Source organism: Chiloscyllium punctatum, chromosome 8 (genome assembly GCF_047496795.1).
Source record: "Chiloscyllium punctatum isolate Juve2018m chromosome 8, sChiPun1.3, whole genome shotgun sequence".
In the NCBI taxonomy this organism is placed as follows: Eukaryota; Metazoa; Chordata; class Chondrichthyes; order Orectolobiformes; family Hemiscylliidae; genus Chiloscyllium; species Chiloscyllium punctatum.
The window spans coordinates 29,327,701-29,348,322 of NC_092746.1; the positions used below are offsets into that span (position 1 = coordinate 29,327,701).

The 20,622-nt window shown below is 38.9% G+C and overlaps 1 protein-coding gene across 3 annotated transcripts in view; it reads left to right on the plus strand.

Annotated features, from left to right (window-relative positions):
• Positions 1 to 11,620, plus strand: part of hycc1 (hyccin PI4KA lipid kinase complex subunit 1) — a 71,647-nt gene extending 60,027 nt beyond the window's left edge. Inside the window, exons 12-13 of one of the 3 annotated variants that reach the window (XM_072575313.1) lie at positions 6,817 to 7,103; positions 11,000 to 11,156. In XM_072575313.1, the coding sequence (XP_072431414.1) occupies positions 6,817 to 7,070 (254 nt within the window). In that variant the 3' untranslated portion in view covers positions 7,071 to 7,103; positions 11,000 to 11,156. Of the gene's footprint in view, positions 1 to 6,816; positions 7,104 to 10,999 lie in introns of all 3 variants that reach the window. The other 2 variants (XM_072575314.1, XM_072575312.1) reach the window with 2 other exon arrangements.
• Positions 11,621 to 20,622: the final 9,002 nt, after the last annotated feature.

Genomic DNA, 20,622 nt, shown 5'->3' on the forward strand with positions numbered 1-20,622 from the left:
AAAAGTCTATTCTGCTGCTGCTCCTCGGATGCTACCAGATCTACTGTGCTTTTCCAGCAGCATACTCTGGACTCTTAAGAAATACTGGCATAAAGTAAGAAGAGTCAGTACTAGTAGTACTTAAAAAGAGAATTGATTATAGGAAATCCTTTGACAAATGAATTGAGGATAGAACAAGTCAAGGACATGGTAGATATCAGCTTGTAAATAGCTGAATCCTAGTGCTGCTGATCCTTGTGGCGCACGACCACAATATGTCAATACAATCCCTCATTTATTATGTTTCCTGGATGTTGACTAATCTCCTATTCATGCTAATATATTACCTCCAACTCCAACCCTTTGTCTTGCATGTTAATATTTTGTGTAATTCCTTGTTGGAAGTGTAATAAGATTTCTTTAACACTGATTTCCAGCATCTCCTCTAAGCCAAGTACCTGGTTGACTATTCCCCTTATGTCGTTTTTTTGCAATTAGGGCACTCTCCTCCTTTTCCATTTCATCTGTCTTTTCAGAATGCGCTAGTCCTGTAATACTTATTTCCCAAGCTTGATTATATTTGTAACCGTAAGCTAGATTTTACTGACTCTCATGTGCATTTTCGGCAGATGTATAAAATGGGCTACATGTCGAGCTCACCATCCACCCTAACTAACCACTATACTGTACTAGGTGGGTGTCTGAAATAGTTTGCCAGCTGCCATGTTTATATAATTATAGTTCAATCAGGCTTATTAACAAGCCTTTTGACCTGAACAATATAGTGTTCAGACCATTATATGGCTGCCAGGGTAATTCAGCTGGGGAGTGGGCTAGCCGTTTTTAAAGGCAGACATGAAGAAAAGCAGAAAGGTGGGGGTGGGGGATGGTCACCTCAACTGGGGGATGCTTTGTACCAATAAGGGACACCAGCCAAGATGCTGTCCTCTCTTCTTGCCTCTTCATCATCACCACTGTCACAACTGATTCAGTTTCCCAAACTGCAAGTAATTGTGTAGATATAGTTGTTCAGGATAACCATGTCCTTCCTAAACTCCCACGTACTGGAGTAACATCACACCAACTCTCCTGTCATTTCTGATTTAGTCTTATTTGATTCGTTAATTAATTTTTAATTTATTCAATTATTATTGTTTTAACTAGATTAAGTTCCTAACTTGGTAAAGTTTTAGCAAGTTATGCAAAGTTGTGTGCACTTACTCCACATAGTCAAACATGAAGATTCAAAATTTAATTTTCAATTTAAACCCTCCAAATTATGCTTTGAAATTGAATCTCATAACAAGCTGGAAGAAGTTTGCTCTTTTTGTTTGTCATGACTTGGGGATTTTCTGTTTTCAGTCACTAATTGATTAAAATGATTTGGCACTCAACATTTTATTTGCCTTTTACTGTTAGAAATTTTGTTTCTAAATTATGTTGAATGTTATATTGTTCTTGAGCCTTCAGATTGTAATGTCTGCACGTAAATTCTGAGTAAAGATTACAAGCATATCTTCCTTTTGTATACTGAAAAGAATCCAGAATTAGTCTCCAGTTCTTACAGCTTCTTCTATGGGACACAATTGTGAAAATTGATGAACTTGAGCTTGAATGCTAGGCAATGAGGACATAACTCAATGACTTGGCCTCCAAGTGTTAATGAGTTCCATGGAGTAACCAGCCTCTGGCTAAAGAGATTCCTCCTCATCTCCATTCTAAAGGTCATCCCTTCACTGTATGGCTGTGCCCTTGGGGCACAGACCCACCTACTGATGGAAACATCTTCTCCATGTCCACTGTATCCAGGCCTCTCAAGTATTCTGTAACTTTTAGTGAGATCTAATCAAAACTCACAGCTGCCAATATTGAAAAAGGCCCTTTTTTATCCCTACTATTTGTATCCCTATATTCCTGGCCTATTCATATTTGTCAAGATGCCTCAAACGTTGCTATTGTATCTGCCTTCACCACCTCTGGTAGCATGTTCTAGGCACTTGCCACCCTCTGTTTTCTTTTCTTAAAAAAAAACTTGCAGGGATCCAAGATGGCAGCATCCTGTTCCTGTTAAGATTGTGTTTGCACTGCAACACCGACCCGACAGAGCCAGAACCCATCCCAAGCGCTTTACTCTGAGTAAAAACACAGTAAAGGAGATAGAAACCTGGAAACATCTACTTACCTTTGTCCTTGCAGCTGGAGAATGCCAGAGAAAAGAGGAAGCTCGGCTGGGGCCACAGCTTAGGCCTCTGAAGCAGCGGGCTTGCTTACTCACCAGACCCTGGTTGAGGAGCTGGCCAAATCTTGAGAGGATCTGGGGAGGCAGATCCAGGAGAAACATTTGAAGAGAAATTGGCTCCTGTATCTGCTATGCTGCAAGACTTGGAGGGGGGGGGGGGGGGAGGACCAATGAGCTCTAGCACCAGCTTGCAAGGGTAGAGGCAGAAACTGACTGACTCCTCCAAGAACTGGATTGAAGCCCTGGAAACACCGGTCTGTGGTTTATTGGATATGGTAGACTATCTCAAACAGGGGCAGAAGAAAGAAACTGCAAGTTGTTGGCATACCGGAGAGGACGGAAGGTGAGCGGCCGGTGGAGCTCTTTGAGAAGTGGTTCCCAGATTGCCTTGATTTGGAGGTTGAGAAAGGAGAATAACAATTGAAAGAGTCCACTGGATTGCAGCACGAAAACCAGGTGTAGATCAATGCCCGTGCCCTGTCTGGTAAGGTTCGATCTTCTAAAGATAAGCAGAGGGTTGTGAAAGCCTATAGAGCCCAGGGGAGGAACCCAAGGGCGTTGGTTTGTGGTGGCTCCAGGGTCATGTTTTTTCAAGCCTCCTCGGCAGCAATGGTCCAGGAAAGGGAAGTCCTACGATGTTGTCAAGAGGAGATTGAGAGAGTTTGGGATCCAGTATTCTTTAAGATACCCAGCGGTGCTTCAAATCAATCATAATGGGACCATACATGTGTTCGACTCTCCAGAGAAAGCAAAGAACTTTGTGGACACGTCGACTTAAGTTGAACGGTCAAGTATGGGTAGAGGACAAAGCTGTTCAGGTTTGCTTTCCTTCAAAAAGCACTTGGTGGAGTCTCCTTTCTAGTAATAAGTTGCATGAAATGATGTCCAGGATGGGGAAACTATTTGTCTTCAATTTCTAAGTGAAGGGATAAGTAATGTGTTTATTTTTAGTTTACTTGTCTTTGGTACTAACTAGGCTCTTGGGTGTTTTGTTTTCTCTACCAAGTGGTCAGTGTATGTGGCATGATCCTAGCTGTCGGAGTTGAGGGCGGTTGGGATGTTTTAGTTAGGTTGTAGGATGTTTAGGAATCCTCTTTGAACGGGGGTGGGGGGTAAATTCCTCCAATGAGTGCCTTTGGTGTTTTTGTTTGTTCTGTTTTTGCTGTACATAGTTTTTGTAAGTGCTTGTAGATTTGTTAACTGTAGTTATTTTAGTCTGTGTAATTTTTGGGTTTTGTGGATTCTTTTGCAATTAAAGCTCTGCAATTTATTGTTTGGGTTCATCCTCTCTGAAGTCTAAATGGTGCTGTGGAAGGTTATGGCTAAGGATGTGTTTCAGTGGTGCACATGGAATATTAAGGGGAGTCATTTGCCTGTCAAGAGGAAGAAAGTACTTTCCAGCCTTAAAAGGGTGGGTATGACCAGGTTTATTTTTTCATCTTTCAATACTAGGAGTAGAGGGGAGGCACTGTGATGGGTGGGCACTATTTCGTTGGGATAATCGATTATTCAGTTAATTGATTTGATTGATTAAATGCCTTTCCTCTGGGACTCTGAGTTTTTAAAGTATGCTCCCCATTCAGGAGACTGCAGCAGCACACTGTGTGTGAGGCCCTAGCCCCCCCACAACCTTCTTTTTTTTTCTTCTCCCCCTCCCCCCCCCCCCCCCCCCCCCCACCTCCAAACCCATCCAACACCACTCCCTGCCACCGCCTCCCTTCCCCCAGCACCGTCCCCACACCGCCCCTGCCCCCGTGCAACAGCACTGCCCCCCCACCCCAACTCCGTCCAACACCGCCCCCGCCCCAACCCTGTCCTACACACCCCCCCCCCACCCCCATGCAACACCTCCTGCCCCCATACCATCCAACACCGTCCCTGCCCTAAACCCTGTCCCACACCGCCCCTGCCCCTGTGCAACACCTCCCACCCCAAACACATTCAACACCGCTCCCCGACCCCACCCACCCACCTCTCTGTGGCAGCTGAACTGGACGCCAACAATAAGACTGCTGTTGCTGCCATTGTGGGGTAATCTCCAAATAACGCACGAGCATGCTGCGCACACGACACACACACGCACAGCCCCACACGCAACTTTTTTGACAGGTTCCATCTTTGCCCTGTACAGTACAATGTTGGAGAGATTATCTGGGGAAGGAGGGGTTTAGGGTACCCCCTCTGTAGAACTCCAGGGAAAATGTGGGGAGAGAGGGAGGGTGGGCAGTCAGTCATTTAGAGACAGTGCCTGTTAACTCACTAAACAAAAGACACAATCAGTGTTGGAAACACATCTTTGATGTAATGTTTCTATCGCGACCTTGAGATCTCCTTCAGATAATCCGATTTTTGGATAATTGGTATTCAAATAATTTGAGGCTCCTCTGCATTGCCAAAACATCATTTTTGACACCCATAGTTGGCATGCCGGGCTTTTAGCCAGGGATGATGGCCTCTGGGTTTAAACTATGGGCAGCTAGGGGGCGTGTCTTGCCTGGGTGACCTTATTCGAAGGGGACATATTGATGTCCTCTGACCAGCTGGCTCGGAAATATGAATTGCCCAGTAGGGATGTCTTTCGTTTCTTTCAAATTAGAAACCTCCTACAAGAAGAGACTGCAACTTCTAACTGATTCTTACAGGTCCAAGGGGAGGGGTGTTGTTTGCTGACGGTACATTATCTGTTAGCAATGCTTATCATATGTTGGGAGATGGCCCCTCTGAGACTGAGTGGCTCTGTAAGGTATGGGAGAGGGAGTTGGACATTAAGATCTCTTCTGAAATGTGGGAGGATATTTGGGGAAAATGCAAGAAGGATCTCCATTTGCAACAGGACCCACGCCATGCAATTAAAGATTCTCCACAGAGTCCATCTGGCTCCAGACTGCCTCGATAAACTTAAAGCAGGAGCATTTCCAATGTGTCCTAAATGTAAAGCAAGCATGGGCACACTTACTCATTGTCTTTGTCCTTGGTCCTGCCACAGACTATGGGCACACTGGAACACAGTGGTAGGCGAAATAGAGAAGGCCTTGGGAACAGAGGTGGAGATGGATCCAATATCTCCTCCTCTTGGCTTTGTTAATTCTCTTTCATTCAATGCACACAAAAGGCTTTTCAGTATCCTCCCTTTTTGTGCCAGAAAGAACATTCTATTAGGGTGGGTGTCAGAAAATCCCCGGGGCTGGCATAAGCTCGTCATTGAGCACATCCCCCTGGACTTTTACAATTATGGTGCACCATAAAAACTGAGAATTTCGATAAGACGTGGCGGCCCTTTTTGGACTACCTGGGTACAGATTTGTCTGTTATACTAATAAGAACTTTTATATAGCCTTGGTAATTCTATGTAATGGATTTGGTATCCAGAGAGGAGGAACTAAGAACATATTAATCTGTATAAGCTTAAATTGTGATGATCGAGGGCTAATCTTTGTTTTGCTCAGCTGTGTTACGGTTGTTATCATTATTAAGATTTCTGTTATTTAGCTTAGTTTTTATTTATGTAATTAGCGGGTTTGTTTTTTAATATTGGTTTGAATTCTTTGGTTTTGGATTTGTAATATTCAAAAGAATTTTTAAATCAAAATCTTTTTTAAAAAACTTGCATCTCAGGTAAGTACGATCATTAAACTGACGAATGAGGAGCTTCAACTTAGTGTGGACCTTTCACAGGGTAAAAAAGTCATTGTAGGGATTCTTTGAGCACAATAATAGCATTCCAACCTTTTCAGCCTGAAGATCTGCTCCACAGGTGTGTCAAACATGTCTGAACAGATTGATTTTGTTTTAAAATCATTCCTGTGTACCTAAAAATATGTAACTTCATGATGTTAGTGAGTTCAATGGTACAGATACTTGTTTTTGTTTCAATAATAGACCAATGCTTACATTTTTACATTGTGTGCCTTTCATTACCCCAAGATGACCTAAAGTGAGTTAAAGGCTATTTAAGTATTTTTGAAGACTAATCGTTAATATTCATTGCAGTAAACAGTTAGCCTAATCAAGTAGTGGTTATAGCTGTTCAAGCAGCTATAACTTAAAATGTCAAATTTAGAAATCAAGAAAATATGCTTTCACAAAATATGTGAAAATTGGAATATGACTTTTATCATTTCTGCTTCATGTCTTCAATTGAGGATGGAAATCTTGGTTGTTCTAGACCGCTATGGCCAGGCTGTAACATTAAACGCTCTCTGGTTGAAGAAATTCCTCCTCCTCCTCTTAGTTCTGAAGGGCGATTTCCTGTACAGCCAGGTTGTAACACATGTAACATGTTACTTTTGTCTTTAACTTTTTATTTGTTATTTAACAACAGTAAACATTACAACTATTTAACAAAGTATTACAAAGTAATCAAAACTTTCAACTTCTCATTGTGACTATATAAAATGCTATTGGCTGTACTCGGTAGGAGGAAAGAGATGAGTGTAAACTTACTCTATATGAAGGTACAACTTCCCTGACATTCGCTTTTAGAAATAATGTATGTTCATAAGTCTGAGATCTCTAACACCAAAATTGTTTGTCTTGTATTTTTATCTACATTTTTTTGTGGTTCAGCCATTATACACTTTTGTCATTTTCAATCCTAGATGTATCTTCCAACCATACTGACTCAGTCGAAACTCACAAGCTTCCTTTATCAGACTCTAACGTGACAAATGTGCAAGAAGATAAACATGATAATGGGGAAAGAAGCAAAATACAAACAGAGAATGATGTTCAGCATTATCAGGGTATACAAGAACCAGCTTCAGATCCTAAAACAGATGGCAAAGAAGTCAAGAGACAGAAATCTCTGAGGAAAAAGATGGAGGATGGAATACATGCCTCTAGCAGAGTCTAGTACTAGCTGAGTGCTCTATGCTAGCAGCCAAAGGTATCTGCGAGTTGGAGTCAAAAACTGCATATTACTATATTCTGGAGATCCAAAAAGGAAAAATTTTAAATCGAATTGATGCTAAATGTAAAATATATATTTAGTAATATGCCAACTACGCATGATCCACCGTTCTAACAATTAACAAAGATTGCATGCATCTAAACATTGCACTGAGAACTTGTCCAACAGAAACTTTGCTTAACAGCAATTCTGCAAATGTTCATTTTTAATTATTACAATAGCTGTTTAAAGGATGTTGAGCGAGTAACTGACCCTCATTAATATATTGACAGTTCTTGAATAGAATTACTCACAAATCAATGTCTGTGCCAATAGACTAGAAATAATATCCACATGCATTCTAAAACTGGAAATAACTACTAACTCTGCACAGAAAAGTAATGCAGTCTTCTGAATGGGGTGTTTTGTAACAACTAATGTAGTTCTCACCAGCTAAATGTGCGCAATAAATATCTAGACAATTTAGCTTTATATCTCCTTTCATAAAATGTATGTTTAAAATACATTTATGACCATGGTAATGCAAACATTAACTTAAATAATTGAACAGAATTGTTCGTTGAAGTGTTCACAGAATTCTGAAGTGGAGTGACCAATATACATTACTTTCACATACAGCATCATGTCTCTCTAGGATTCCAGAGAAACCGCTTCAATTATAATGTCTTTCCTTCTGTTATCAACTATATGTTTTTAGTTCACTGTATTCTAGATTATATTTGACATTTGGAAATGTAGAAATCAAATGACTGGGTGGATGACAGTGTGAATTTATAGGAGGATATAAACTGATCAAATGGGTGGAGGGAATTTAACTTTGCAATGTGAAGTCTTGCACTTTGGAAAAAGTGACAAGATACGGGAGTACTCTGAATGGCAGAAGACTAGAAAGCTCATAGGAACAGATGGGCCTTGGCATGTTTGTCCACAGATCCCTAAAGGTGGCAGGGCACTTGCCTTTATCAGTAGTGACATAGAATATAAGAGCAGGGAGGTTATGTTGGAGTTAACTTGGAGCTAACTTTGGTTAGGCCACAACTGGAGTATTGTGTGCAGTTCTGGTCACTACACTATAAGAAGGATATGTTTGAAATGGAAGGGAGCAGAGAAGATTCACCAGGATCTAGCATTTGTTATGAAGGCATGCTGGATAAGTCAGGAGCAGAGAAGGTTGGGGGGGTGGGGGGGGTAAGGTGGGATCTGATAGAAATATATAAAATTGAGGGGTATTGACAGGATGAATAGAAAGCAGCTGTACTCCTTAGTTGAAGGGCCAATAGCAAGGGGCACACTTTAATGTGAAAGGCAGGAGATTGAGGGCATTGAATTGTTTTTTCACCAAAAATGTGGTAGGAATCTAAAATGCATGCCTGGGTGAATAGTTAAGGTGGGTAACCTCAACATTTTAAAAGTACATGGTTGCGAACTTAGTTTCATAACATTTATGGCTATGGCCAAGAGCTGAAAAGTGGAACTAGTGTAGATTGAATACTTGTGGTAGTACAGACCTGATAGGCTGAAGGGCCTCTTGTGTACCATATGATTCTATTGGATGCCCATAGTTTAAAAATATTTAGTTAAGCTCCTCAGTCATTTGTGTATATTTTTGAGAAAGTCATTGAATTAAAAATTATAAATAATATTGATCAGTCTTTTGGAGTTGAGTAGTCATCAAATTTGCCTTTATATGTAAACTCCGTTTCTATCCATGCTACTGTAGTGGTGAAATATCAACTCTTGAATTGATTTAAACCACAACACATCTGAACTTGAAGATAAGGTAGTACTGTCAATTAAGCCAAGCTGGCCTGATAGTTCCTGCCAATTTTGCTTTGTTGGCTAAAATCTTACCTTTGGCAACATGCCACATTGTTCTGTCTCTATTAAGAAGTTATAGTACACTCTTAGTAGAAAAAGGAGTGCCAAGGTAATGATTCTCATGATCTCCAGTTCCATAATTTTTAAAAAAACGTTTCCCCTAAATTTTCATCTGGTCACTGAGGTTCATTATATCATCGTTCAATTTAGATGATTGCATTGCAAACCTATTCTTTTTTTTTGTTTTCTTCTGGGTAAAGGTATTGATCCTGGTTGTGTGGCAGTAAAAACTAATTTGGGAAGGCAAAGTAAAATTGAACGTTGTTTGTCATTTCAAATGCAAATACATTTTGTCTTCCATATGCTACTACTGAACATTTTTAAATGTGCTTTAAAGTTTTCTGCACTCAGTGCTTCCCTACAATTCTGCTTTATTTAGCAAAACAGTAATTCTTTAGCACTTGCGTATGCTGCTGAAAAGTTTGTTTTTGCTATAAATTAAATTTTTAACATAAACCAGAACAGTCATGCACTGCATGCTTTAATGGTTGTCTTATTTCCTCTTTTTGCATTCTCTGTTACAAGGGAACATTTTTTCCTGTCCCTTGGCTGGCCAGCTCAGAGTTGAGATGCCAGTGAGCTTATTTGAAAGGAATCCCTGATGTAGTTCTGTTTTACTAGAGTCTAGAATAGCAGTGCTCACAAAAGCCCCTTTTGAGCCTGCAAGATGAGGAGGCTACCATCCTGCCTGTTTCAGCTCATCATGGATTTGTGTACTTGTCTAAACCTTTTCTCTGTGCTAAAGGAAGTGAGACCGTACGGAGAAAAATATTAACATGCAGTACCACTCCCTGCCTTCCTGCTTCCCAGGCATGTGTGATTTAAGATAAATTTCAGAGGAGATTGCTTCAGAATTGATTCATTCATTTGTTAGAAATGAGATATGAAAAGCAATTGTGTGGAATTACCTTTTTAAAGTTTGATTTTAGCAGTTTTTAATGCAGCCTGCAATGAGGTGATTGCCATTAATCTTGAGTTGGAGAGCAAATTGTCCATACACAACTGAGGCTGCTTTTCAGTTACTCAGATGCCAGTTTAGCTGGCTCACAGTGCTATGATGTGCTAATCCAGCTAAAAAAAACTACTGTCTAGGTGTTGCATGTAATGTTAATGAATGCTTTTGTGTACAAGGTTAACTTTTTTTGCAATTTAATTTTTTACTGAAGTTCATCTGATTTGAAGAGACAGGATGTTTTGGTACAAATCTAATGTTAGTTGATGTATTCTTGTGATTTTTAAAAAAATTTTACTGTGGGCAACGCCAGATTTGTATCTCGTCTATGCTATCACTGTAGTATGCTGACAAGCCAGCCTTTTAGTGGCTTCGCCTGTGAGAATGAGCAAGCAGTAACAATATCCTCTAGAATTACTGATATTCAAAACTTTGTTTCCAATACCCAGGAGGGAATAGTTTGCCTGCTCAATCTCCTTTTCTGGAGAATAGGGAAGCTAATAAGGAAAATTGAGAGACTGTCTTCTCCCTTGTAACCTGTGTCATATTGTCTTGTGCACCAGTTCATATAAATTAGTTAATGGCCATGGGTTTAAGCTAACCTCCTTTAGCGGATGTTATTCATTTTCAGCAATCATTTTTCATAGTTGATGTCCAGATGCAGTGTAAAATGGATTTTCAACCAGCGCTTGTCCTGTACTCACTAAGCAAGTGAGGGTAAAATTGAGAAAATGAGGTAATAAGCATAAAAGTATAAGTGTTCACTTTGTAAGTTGACTATTGATCTTTATGTACCTCCAACAGTTACATTTAATCTTTCACATTTTCAAGTTGTCTCTTGGGAAACAAGTGATTTTAAAAGAAAAAATATTGTATAAATGGCATGTATATATTGATAACTTTAAAAAATACGATGAGGAAATTTGTAACCAGTTACCGGTTAAAAATTTGAACTATAATTGCCAGGATGGAGAATTGAGATGGGTGAAGGTTGATCCATGAATTAGGATTTTCTTTTTCATTATTTTTCTTCTTTTTCCAGAACTAACTGATTTACAAGCCCAGGAGGATCTTATGGACATCTCTGAAGTCGATGAAGGATTTTGTTCCAAGGCTTCTAACACAAGCAATAAGACATCTGCTGGGAAGAGTCAATTAAAATCATCAAGCAGCAAACCTTATAGAGATAAAGAAATGGTGGATGAGACTTGTCGGGAACATTCTGCTCGTAAGCAATCTCGAAGAGCTGTCAGTGAGAATCTAGAACTCTTGGCCATGAAAAGACTGACTCTGACTAGTAGTCAATCTCTGCCTAAGCCAGGAAGCCACAATCATCTGGCTAGCACTGCTACAACCCATTTCAGTAAATCCTTTGAGCATGTTAGTGGTGTTTTTATTGGAAGTAGTCCAGCTGGTGTCACAGGTAGGAATTTAGAAGAATCCAATCGATTCTCTGCTTGTAGCCTTCAGGATGACAGACTTGCACTTGTGCCTGATTGAGACTTTCAAGCTTCCATCACACAACACCAGAAGCATCATTACTGACCTGGTTTTATGATTTGGAGGTGCCATTGTTGATCTGGGGTGTACAAAGTTTAAAAATCACACAACACCAGGTTATAGTCCAACAGGTTTATTTGGAAGCACTAGCTTTTGGAGTGCTGCTCCTTCATTAGGTGCTTGACAACTCACCTGATGAAGGAGCAGCGTTCCGAAAGCTAGTGCTTCCAAATAAACCTGTTGGACTATAACCTGGTGGTGTGATTTTTGACTTTGTACACCTGGTTTTTAATGTTCATCTCTCAACTGATATGTAACTTTACAAAATGGACATTAAAGAAAAGTTTCTATTTTTTTTGTATAATTTGTTTGTCAAATGCGAAACTGTATTTTTACACAGTATAAATTGTGAGGTTGACTCTTTTATCAATGTGCATGCAAAAACTAAAGTGTTAAACATCAATGATAGGAATGGTGCATTACTTTTGAATCCTTTCTCTCAATGTGCATTCTCATTTCTTTTGATCTAAACCCCATCTTTTAAGAAATTAATTATTTTATAATGATGAATAACCTATCATATTCCCATTTGAAGGAACTTATTTCTATTTTGACCTGTCCTGCTTATGATGACTGAAAGCTTGTTATTTTGTTAGGTATTTCTGCCACATTTGATGAAGTTGTATTTTTAAGGAGAGAGGTTTGTTATAGTGTAAGCAGTTTTGAATTTAAGGTAATTTTAGTACATGTAGAGTATGGATATTAACCTAGTTTAACTGGAGTATGTAGCTCTCTACATATTTATGTCTGAGTTGTGTGTGTATATATGCATACAATCCATATCTCTCCCTTTTTCAAAGGCATTTTTATAAACTAATTCTACTTTTCAGCAGTAAACAAATTTTTAATTTTAATCACTTCATTAACTTTGCATTACATAAGTTATCCACAGAACTTTGATAAACCAGAAATTGAAAATGCTCACTTGTGATACCATGAGGAAACTTGAGAGGGTTGTGCAAAATCATTCACTATTGTGGATCATATTGCCACTGCAGCACTTTTTTGAGCAGAAATCATCTGTTGAACAGCTTGTAAAATCTTAACATCTTTTAAGCTGTCAATTATTGTGAAGCCTAATCTAAATTTTAGTTATGACTGCCTCGTTTAACATACATTGAAAAATAAACTTAATTGAGTTAAAATGTCTTGTTAAAAAGTGATCATTTCAGTTTTGTACACATTTTAAAATTATTTCTCAATTCCTTGTTAAAGTTTTGTCAGATAACAACTTGCATTTACTGAGTAAAGAAAGCCATTGTTAAAGTGGTTTTTAAAGTTTGTGTGTTTTCCTGAAGCATTAAATTGTGCTCGCTTGTATCGTTTTCTGCAGCTAAATTGTGCATTTTTTTCAAAAAATTAAGTGTTACTTAATTGTTTTTCAACTTCTACATATGCATTTCTTTTTTTTTGCTGGATCACCTAGAACTAAGTAAAAACAGGAATTTGGTTATTTACCTTCCCGTCGCTTGGTTAGGGCAATTTTTTTTAGTGCTTAATTTAAAATTCAGACAAGGGTCATACTTCAGACTTCCTTGGTCTGTATGACTTTGTTCCAAAAGTAATTCTTAAACTGAATAATGTCATGTCCACATGATGATGCTTTTTAATGTGGAATAGCATGAACAATTAATTCAGACTTTCTTATGTCATCTGTATTGGAGAAATAAATAGAATTAAGAAATATAATTGGTTTTATTATTATTTGATTAGCCGATGCCCTATATTTTATACAAATGCCTTCATTCAAAGAGCTTGATATTTCTGCAGTGTTTCATGTTGGGTTTTTTTTGGAGAAGTTATAAAATAGCACTTTATTTTAGATTTATTCCTTTAGCATTTGCAATTGAAGCAATTTGAAAAGACCATGAACATTCTACAAATGAGGTCTGGATTAAAAGGTGAATTGATTCAAGTATACAATTATGCTGTTAAATAGCACTGTAAAATATGATGCCGTCTTGAACATTTTAGACATGCATTGTTAACCAGTCATTTTCTTTGTATTAGTCTTTGTGTCTGTCAAAAGGATAGACAATAGGTACAGCTGTTTTGGCTACCCTTCAAGATTTTGTATATTTGTCTTGACTAGAAATGTTTACTTTTATACTAATGCTGACTTTAAAAATTCAGCAATGTATTGTAACTGTTTTATTTGTACTGTCGACAATTAATCAGAAACTGGTGTCCTACAATTACTCGTTTATCTTTAATAAAATTGAGAAGTATTGACACTTATTAGTCCTAATTCCACACAAGTAATATAAATTTGCTAAAGATATAGGTGTATTTGTCGTAATTTGGCATTTTTATTAATAATCATGGACATGGAATTGACTTACATAGCATTTCTAGTCTAGTGCTTCAGGTGACTCAGTGGAACTCTGCATGCTGCAGGAAAAGGCCATGCAGCATTCTAGTCCAGGATGGTGTTAGGATGTACATCTACCAGAAGCAGGCTACCATAATGACTGACAGCTGTTCTCATTCAGCTGTTGCTGTTTCAACAAATGTTAGTCTTACGTATGCATTGGGAATGACTTGAACAACAGTATTAATATGTTCAGCACCACACTGGATTGAAAGAACCAGGCCCAACTTGAAGTTAACTGCTTCTAATTTTTGGAGAAATGTTGCCCAAAAAACAAGAAGGCAGAAGGATTTGATATCTGGTAGAAGGGCTGTGGTTTCAGTCATTAGAAATGTTCTGGTACTAACCACTCCAGCTTAATGGTTGGGATAGAGTGCCACTATCAATCCTCCTTTTCCATACTGGATCTAAGAGCCTATTTAGTTAAATGGTCAAGGATAAACTACTCCTTAGTCTTAAGAGGTGCTTGTCTAATAACAAAAGGCAGTTTATTGCATGATAATTACATTTAACTAGCCAACCTAGCTCGTACCTATTTCAGAGATTGTCAGGAGCAATACCTTTTTTTTTGTCTTTTGGTGCATGGGCTTCCATGGTCAATGTGTTGGTATGAATATTGGCATGAGAGCAAACTTGGAGTTCAGGGAACACTTGTCAGAAGCCAGGGATGATGCATCTCACCCGGTTGGGATCTCAAAACTAAATGCCTGATTCTCCACCTAAGACACCATCACTGTAAAAGCATTACATTTATCATTACTCTGATCCTCCCTGATACATCAAGTATCTGACTTCTCAAAGTCAGATGGTCTGAACGTTTCACTTTTTCCAACATGTGTACATGTGGAATTGGAGAGTTGATCATTTTTTGGCTTGAGGACTATTGACCTTGGACCAACCTTAGTTGGTCTTTGAACCATTACCATTAAGACATTTCTCACTGGGTTTTTCTGTTCAACAATCATCCACTGATATTTAACAATGAGACAAGATTCCTGTAGTTCTACCATACAACTCCCTCAGCTGTATGGGCAATATGCCATTCAACAGTTGATATCTTCGTAAGTTAGCTCCATGTTCAAATCTGAGGCCCAATATCTAATGCAATCACAATAGAGGTCGCATGTGTAAAGAGCATTTCATGCAAGTTCTTAATGACTGCTCATAATTTAACTTTTGCAATCTAGGTATCATTCTGGTAAATAATTTGCACACTCAGCAGCTACAGCTACAGCTTGTTATATCAGAAGCAAGATGGCTACTTCCTTGTACTCCCTTGTTTTGAATATGAAGGCCAGCAGTCCATTAGAAATTTTGATTATTTCCATATTTTAATCTATGCAGAGGATGGTAGAAATTTTGGAACTGGCTTCTGCAAACAACAATTGATGAAAGATAATTGTTTTTCAAGCAGTTTTATCTAACATTCATTCAGGGAAATTAGGTAAAAGCAAAGATATGGTGTTAGGCTGCAAAAGGAGAGGAAAAGGAGAAAATACTCACGAGGATGTGGGAAGTGACCGGCAAAGACAATGGTGTAGAAATATAGGTAATGATAACCAGAAGGTGACAGGAAGCCAAGGAGCATACATGCATAAGGATGCAACAGCAAATAAGGTCTGAGTCGGGAAAATTATAAGGTAGAATTAATATTTCCTTTTTAATACTTGAGCATTTTTAATACAATAAATGGCAGCATGAATAGAAATAATTGATACTGCCATGGTATGAGTTTACAAGACTAGGACCTGGAGATTTAAGGTTATTTGTCATTTGGGAAGGATAAGAAGAAAGGAAAAGGTAACTTCCTCAGTAAGAAATTAGATCAGTATAGTTGTGAGAATGATTTTGATCTACAGGATAAAGGTGTCCAATCAGTTTGGACGGAGATAAGAAATTGTAAAGGAAACCAGTCACTAGAAGCAGGTAGCTTATAGGCCCCTTAACAGCTGATAGGCTAGTACTGAATAGAAGTGAAATAATAAAGGAGACTTGTTTTTTTAAAAAAATTACTGTAATAATCATGGCAATTTCAATTTTGTAGAATGGATGAATCAAATTAGCAAAAGTTGCCTGAAGGAGAAATTTGTAGCGTAATCTGGACAATTTGGTTTTGTCCCCCTTAAGAAAATTGTATTCTGGAGCCAACCAGGGAACATGTTTTTTTGGAGATAAATCGTTAGTCAGCGTGCACACTAGACATTCTAACAAGACATTTGCAGACACTCTATATTTTCAAAAAGGAAACCAACCTCTATCCTTCTTTAGTTTGGACTTGTGTAGTTTAAGTGCATGACCCAGTCTTCCCAAGAGTAAAGTAACATAATAGATAAATAATAAAGTCCTTTCACTGTTAAATCTCTGTCCCATAACCCTGCATATCTCTAGAATTAAAGTAATGCTTATATTCATTTTATCTGAACAATTAAGTTCGGAGTTGGTGTTGCAACTCATTTATACCTCTGGCAAAAACTCTCATCTCTCATCTCTCATCTGTCATCTGGGTCAAAACTCAGTGCAGTAGGATAGTCGATGTAATCTATCTGGGAACTGTATAAGGGCAGAATTATGTTCTTTGTGATGAAGATTTTGCTGCATAACCAATATGGATTGCTTTGGTTATGGTTCCCATCAGACAGCCATGAGACTCGACTAGTCCATGCACCATGATATCTTAAATTATTTTCAAACTTTTCTCTAAATATCGGATGCATTATGTTGGTCCTATCTACATGTATCACTCTACGTTAACTATTACCTGACCTATTCACCAAGTGCAGGGTCTGTAACCATTTTTAGGCACTTAAAGATCATGCCAAAAAGCAAAGCCATTCGGAGCTGCAAGATGAAGCTTTTTCATCTCTAAATCAAATATTTGGCAAGTCGCTAACATTACTGTTGAGCAAAGCTGACTGAGAGCTGAGATATATTAGGGAGTATCAGGTGATGGGCGAACAAGCTTAAGGAAGATAACCTACATGATCTCCTTTCTAACAAACTTTATCTAATGAAGATTGATTTTTCTGTGATGTATTGGTAGGAGTAACCACTATGCAGTCCTTCTGAAAATGAAGCATCTTTTCAAATTGATAATACCTTCCATGCTGTATGACACTATCACCAACTCCAGCCTCGTGCCAAAAAGACAATCTATCTCTGTCTCCTAAGCTCCTCAGCTTCACAGATATCCGCTTTCAGTCAATTTAATTTAGTCCAGCCGTATCCAGGAACAGCACTGGGCATAGCAAGAGATATGGGGCTGATAACGTGCTGACTGTAGGGCAGGAGACTTGTTTTGCCTTGCTAAAAATAATTCTAGTATAGCTACAGCAATGGCATTTATGTGACAACGTAGAACATTTTTCCAGATATGGTCTATTCATGAAAAAGACAAATCCAATCCAGCCAATTACCAGTTTATTAGTCTTCACTCAATCCAGTAAACTGATGGAAGGGGTCCTCAACAATGCTATTAACCAGTTCTTCTATAGCAAGGACCTGCTCAGTTTGACCCAGGATCATAGTGGGATCCTACACCAAAGGTGAGCAAAGACAGATGACTTTTGTGGGATGAGGGTCATGATGAGGAATGGGGGAGGGAAGTGAGTCAGAAGTAAGAGCTACTGAAAGCCAATCCACTACCTCATATGTGTCCAATAATGCCACAGTTTGCTTGAACATCAAGGACTCTAGGTCCTTGGCAAAGCCAACAAGGATTGTTTGCAGGGCTTCTGAGGGAGCATGAATGCTGTATCTTCCAATTTAAACCACTATTACATTGCGATGGGCTTGAGGATAATAAGTGTCAAGTGGCTCAATAATGAACCTACCTGAGATACTGCAAGCAAAGGCCAGGATTCCCAGCTCAACCCCCTCCAACCTAGTTGGCAGGACATTGAAACAGGGTCACTCCCTCAAGTAAGTGGGCCTGGCTGTCATGTTTACCACCATGATAGCTTTCATGCTATTGATAAAGGGTGGTGGTTGGGGGGGGAGGGGGAGGAGCAAGTGGAAGATGTTTTAAAGATGCCCCAAAACAGAAAGCAAAGGTAGTAAAGATATATAGATGAACAGTAAGTGTTAATGGTAGGTATGGATAGTGGAAAGGTTGGCTCTCCTGAGATCAAACCCATGCAAACAAGACATTGGGGCAATGATGATCATCAAAATTTAGGAAAGAGTTCATGGTGTAAAAGTTTTTCAGCTCAATGCTGAGTCCTAAGGCTACAAGATGTTTAGGTGTAAAATGAAATGTTGTTTTCCTTTGGCTTTTGGCAGGCTTTTCTTGTTCTGAAACCTGTTAAAGTGCTTTTATTAAGCTGGAGGGGGGAAATATTCACATTTTCAAAGGAGAATGAGCAGGCTGAAGAGTCTGGGCATATTAGTTCAAAGCTGTGAGGATCCATTGATTATTTATGATGACTACAGATGTAAAGTATGGAGAGAAATGGTTGGTGACAGTGGGGCACTTGTGCAGTGTCACAAAGTTGCCATTGTTTGAACTAAACAAATCAACTACCTCATGGTTTGGTTTTATACTCCCCAAGTGGTGGATTTGATGGGGGTTTGTAAAATTCAGTCGTGGCCTTTCCATTGTTTGCCTCAAATCTGCCTAAACTTTTACAAGAAGTAGCAAGCACAAAAAGCATGTCCACTCTCTCTCTTTTCCTATTGATACCCATTGATAACTTACATATAGTGGGAGAGTTATGAGAAGCCCAGTGGATTTACCTAAAGTAGGCAGTTGGGGGAGAATTTCTTTGAGGGTGCCAGGTCGGCAGTCCCCTCCCAATCCTATTTCCTATTCCTGCTCTTCCCAATCCCTGTTTTTCATCTACCCAATTCCAAAAAACCTTCCATCTCTTCCCAACGCCCCCAAGACCCACTGGACAGCCCAGGTCACCAAGCTGTCACAGCCAATGCTTGCTCAGATAAAAAGAATTCAGCAAAAGAGACTGGGATAAACTACATTCTGGAGAGGCCTTAACTGAGATGTCGGCCAAAAGGCTGAATTGTGAAACAGTCTTGGGAATCTGACAAGAGTTAGTCACCGTGCATCATTGACATTCAGCACAGGGTTTAGAGCCAGGCATTGGCTTCCTGGATTGAAATATTTCTAATGTACAAAGTCAACCTTTTGACTGAAACTACCGAGCATCATTCAAAAAGGTAACTCTGTGATTGCGGAAATTGTTTGACAATGTTTGAAGTATTTATCACTCTGTAATGTACTTTGGTTGCTCCAGAACTACTACATTTTATATTTTTAAACTCTCAATGAAACGTGACAATATTCACTTATACAGAGCACAGGCTACCATTAACCCTGACTCCAGTCGTACAATGTTTCCTCATTTAAAAAGATCTATGTGCAGAGGCAAACTACCTATCTGAAGTTAGTAATCTGTTCAGTTCTCAAACTGTTCTATGTCCTCCGACCCTATTCCTCATAAATAAGGAACACTGCCAGCCTCATATGGCTGTGTTTGTTTCCTGCTCAAAAGAGCAAGTTTAAACTGATTTAGCACAATGCTAGCAGGAAATTGGCAGATAATCCGGGGCAGTATTTTAAACATACTGTGAAACCTTTCTACTACTATTTATTGAAAATGATTAAAATCATAATACTTAAAGTACATTATTCTTTTCCCACCTACAACTGACAAAACAGTCCTGGCAAGATTGCAGGATTCAAGATCTGGAACTATTCTTTTTTCTTCTCTTGTACGTGACTCATCTTAGAACCACAAAATTGCGTGTTCATTGCCAATGGGATAATGAATTCATAGCGCTCCTTTTAAATATGTGCTACAACTTTTTTGTGAATTTTTTTTAGTAGTGTCATAAATGTTATTGTTCAGAACTTCATTTATTTTATCTTTTAGAACAACCGCATGTGGCATTTTGCCATTTCTGTCTCTTTGAACTGGTTGGATACAATCTACTTTTTACTGGAGTGTTTGGTTTGATAGGAGTGGGATCTGTGGCAATTTAATGGTGCAATTGTTGGAGACTGGGTAGGCAAGAATTAAAGGTAACGCAGTGGTATCTGTAGTTCTATAAATGTGCTTATTATCAATTCTTAAATTATACTGTGAAACTGTGCTCTGATTTAGCTGCCTGTATCATGTTGTTGCTACAACTTCTCTGTAAAATATGAAAAAGTTAATCTTTGAGTACAATATCAAAAGCTCTAACAAATGCAATTTGTAACTGCCTGAGAGGAGGCAGCTAATGTGAAAATGAACATACAGGGCAGAGTCTTGTAGGGGTCTCCGTGATGTGGGCTCTGGCAAGATGTGTAGCAGAAAAACTGGATGAAAAGACCAGCGAGGCCTATCTTGACTTTGGGAGCAACTCGCGCTCTTATATGCTTTTCGTAAGTAGCATGGTGAGACTCTCATTTGGCAATGTGATGACTTCAGCATCCTATCTTGCCAAAGTCACCAGATAAGCTAAATGTTCGGAAGACTCAACATGGAAATGGAGCATGTACCTGGAAGATTCAGCTTGCCATTTGCTCCAATTGGTCTCTACTGGTGCCCACGACCAAAGGGCAGCCCAGAGCACAATTCAGTGTTAACTAACCATTTTAGGTTGTTTTTGGCTTTGCTTGGTGAACAGACCCAGCTCATGGTCTGTATGAGGCTCCCTTTCAGGGCTGCTTGACTACAATCTTAGCTTTCATTCACTTAGCACATCCACAACATTGTCTTGCCTTGCCACATAGCAAA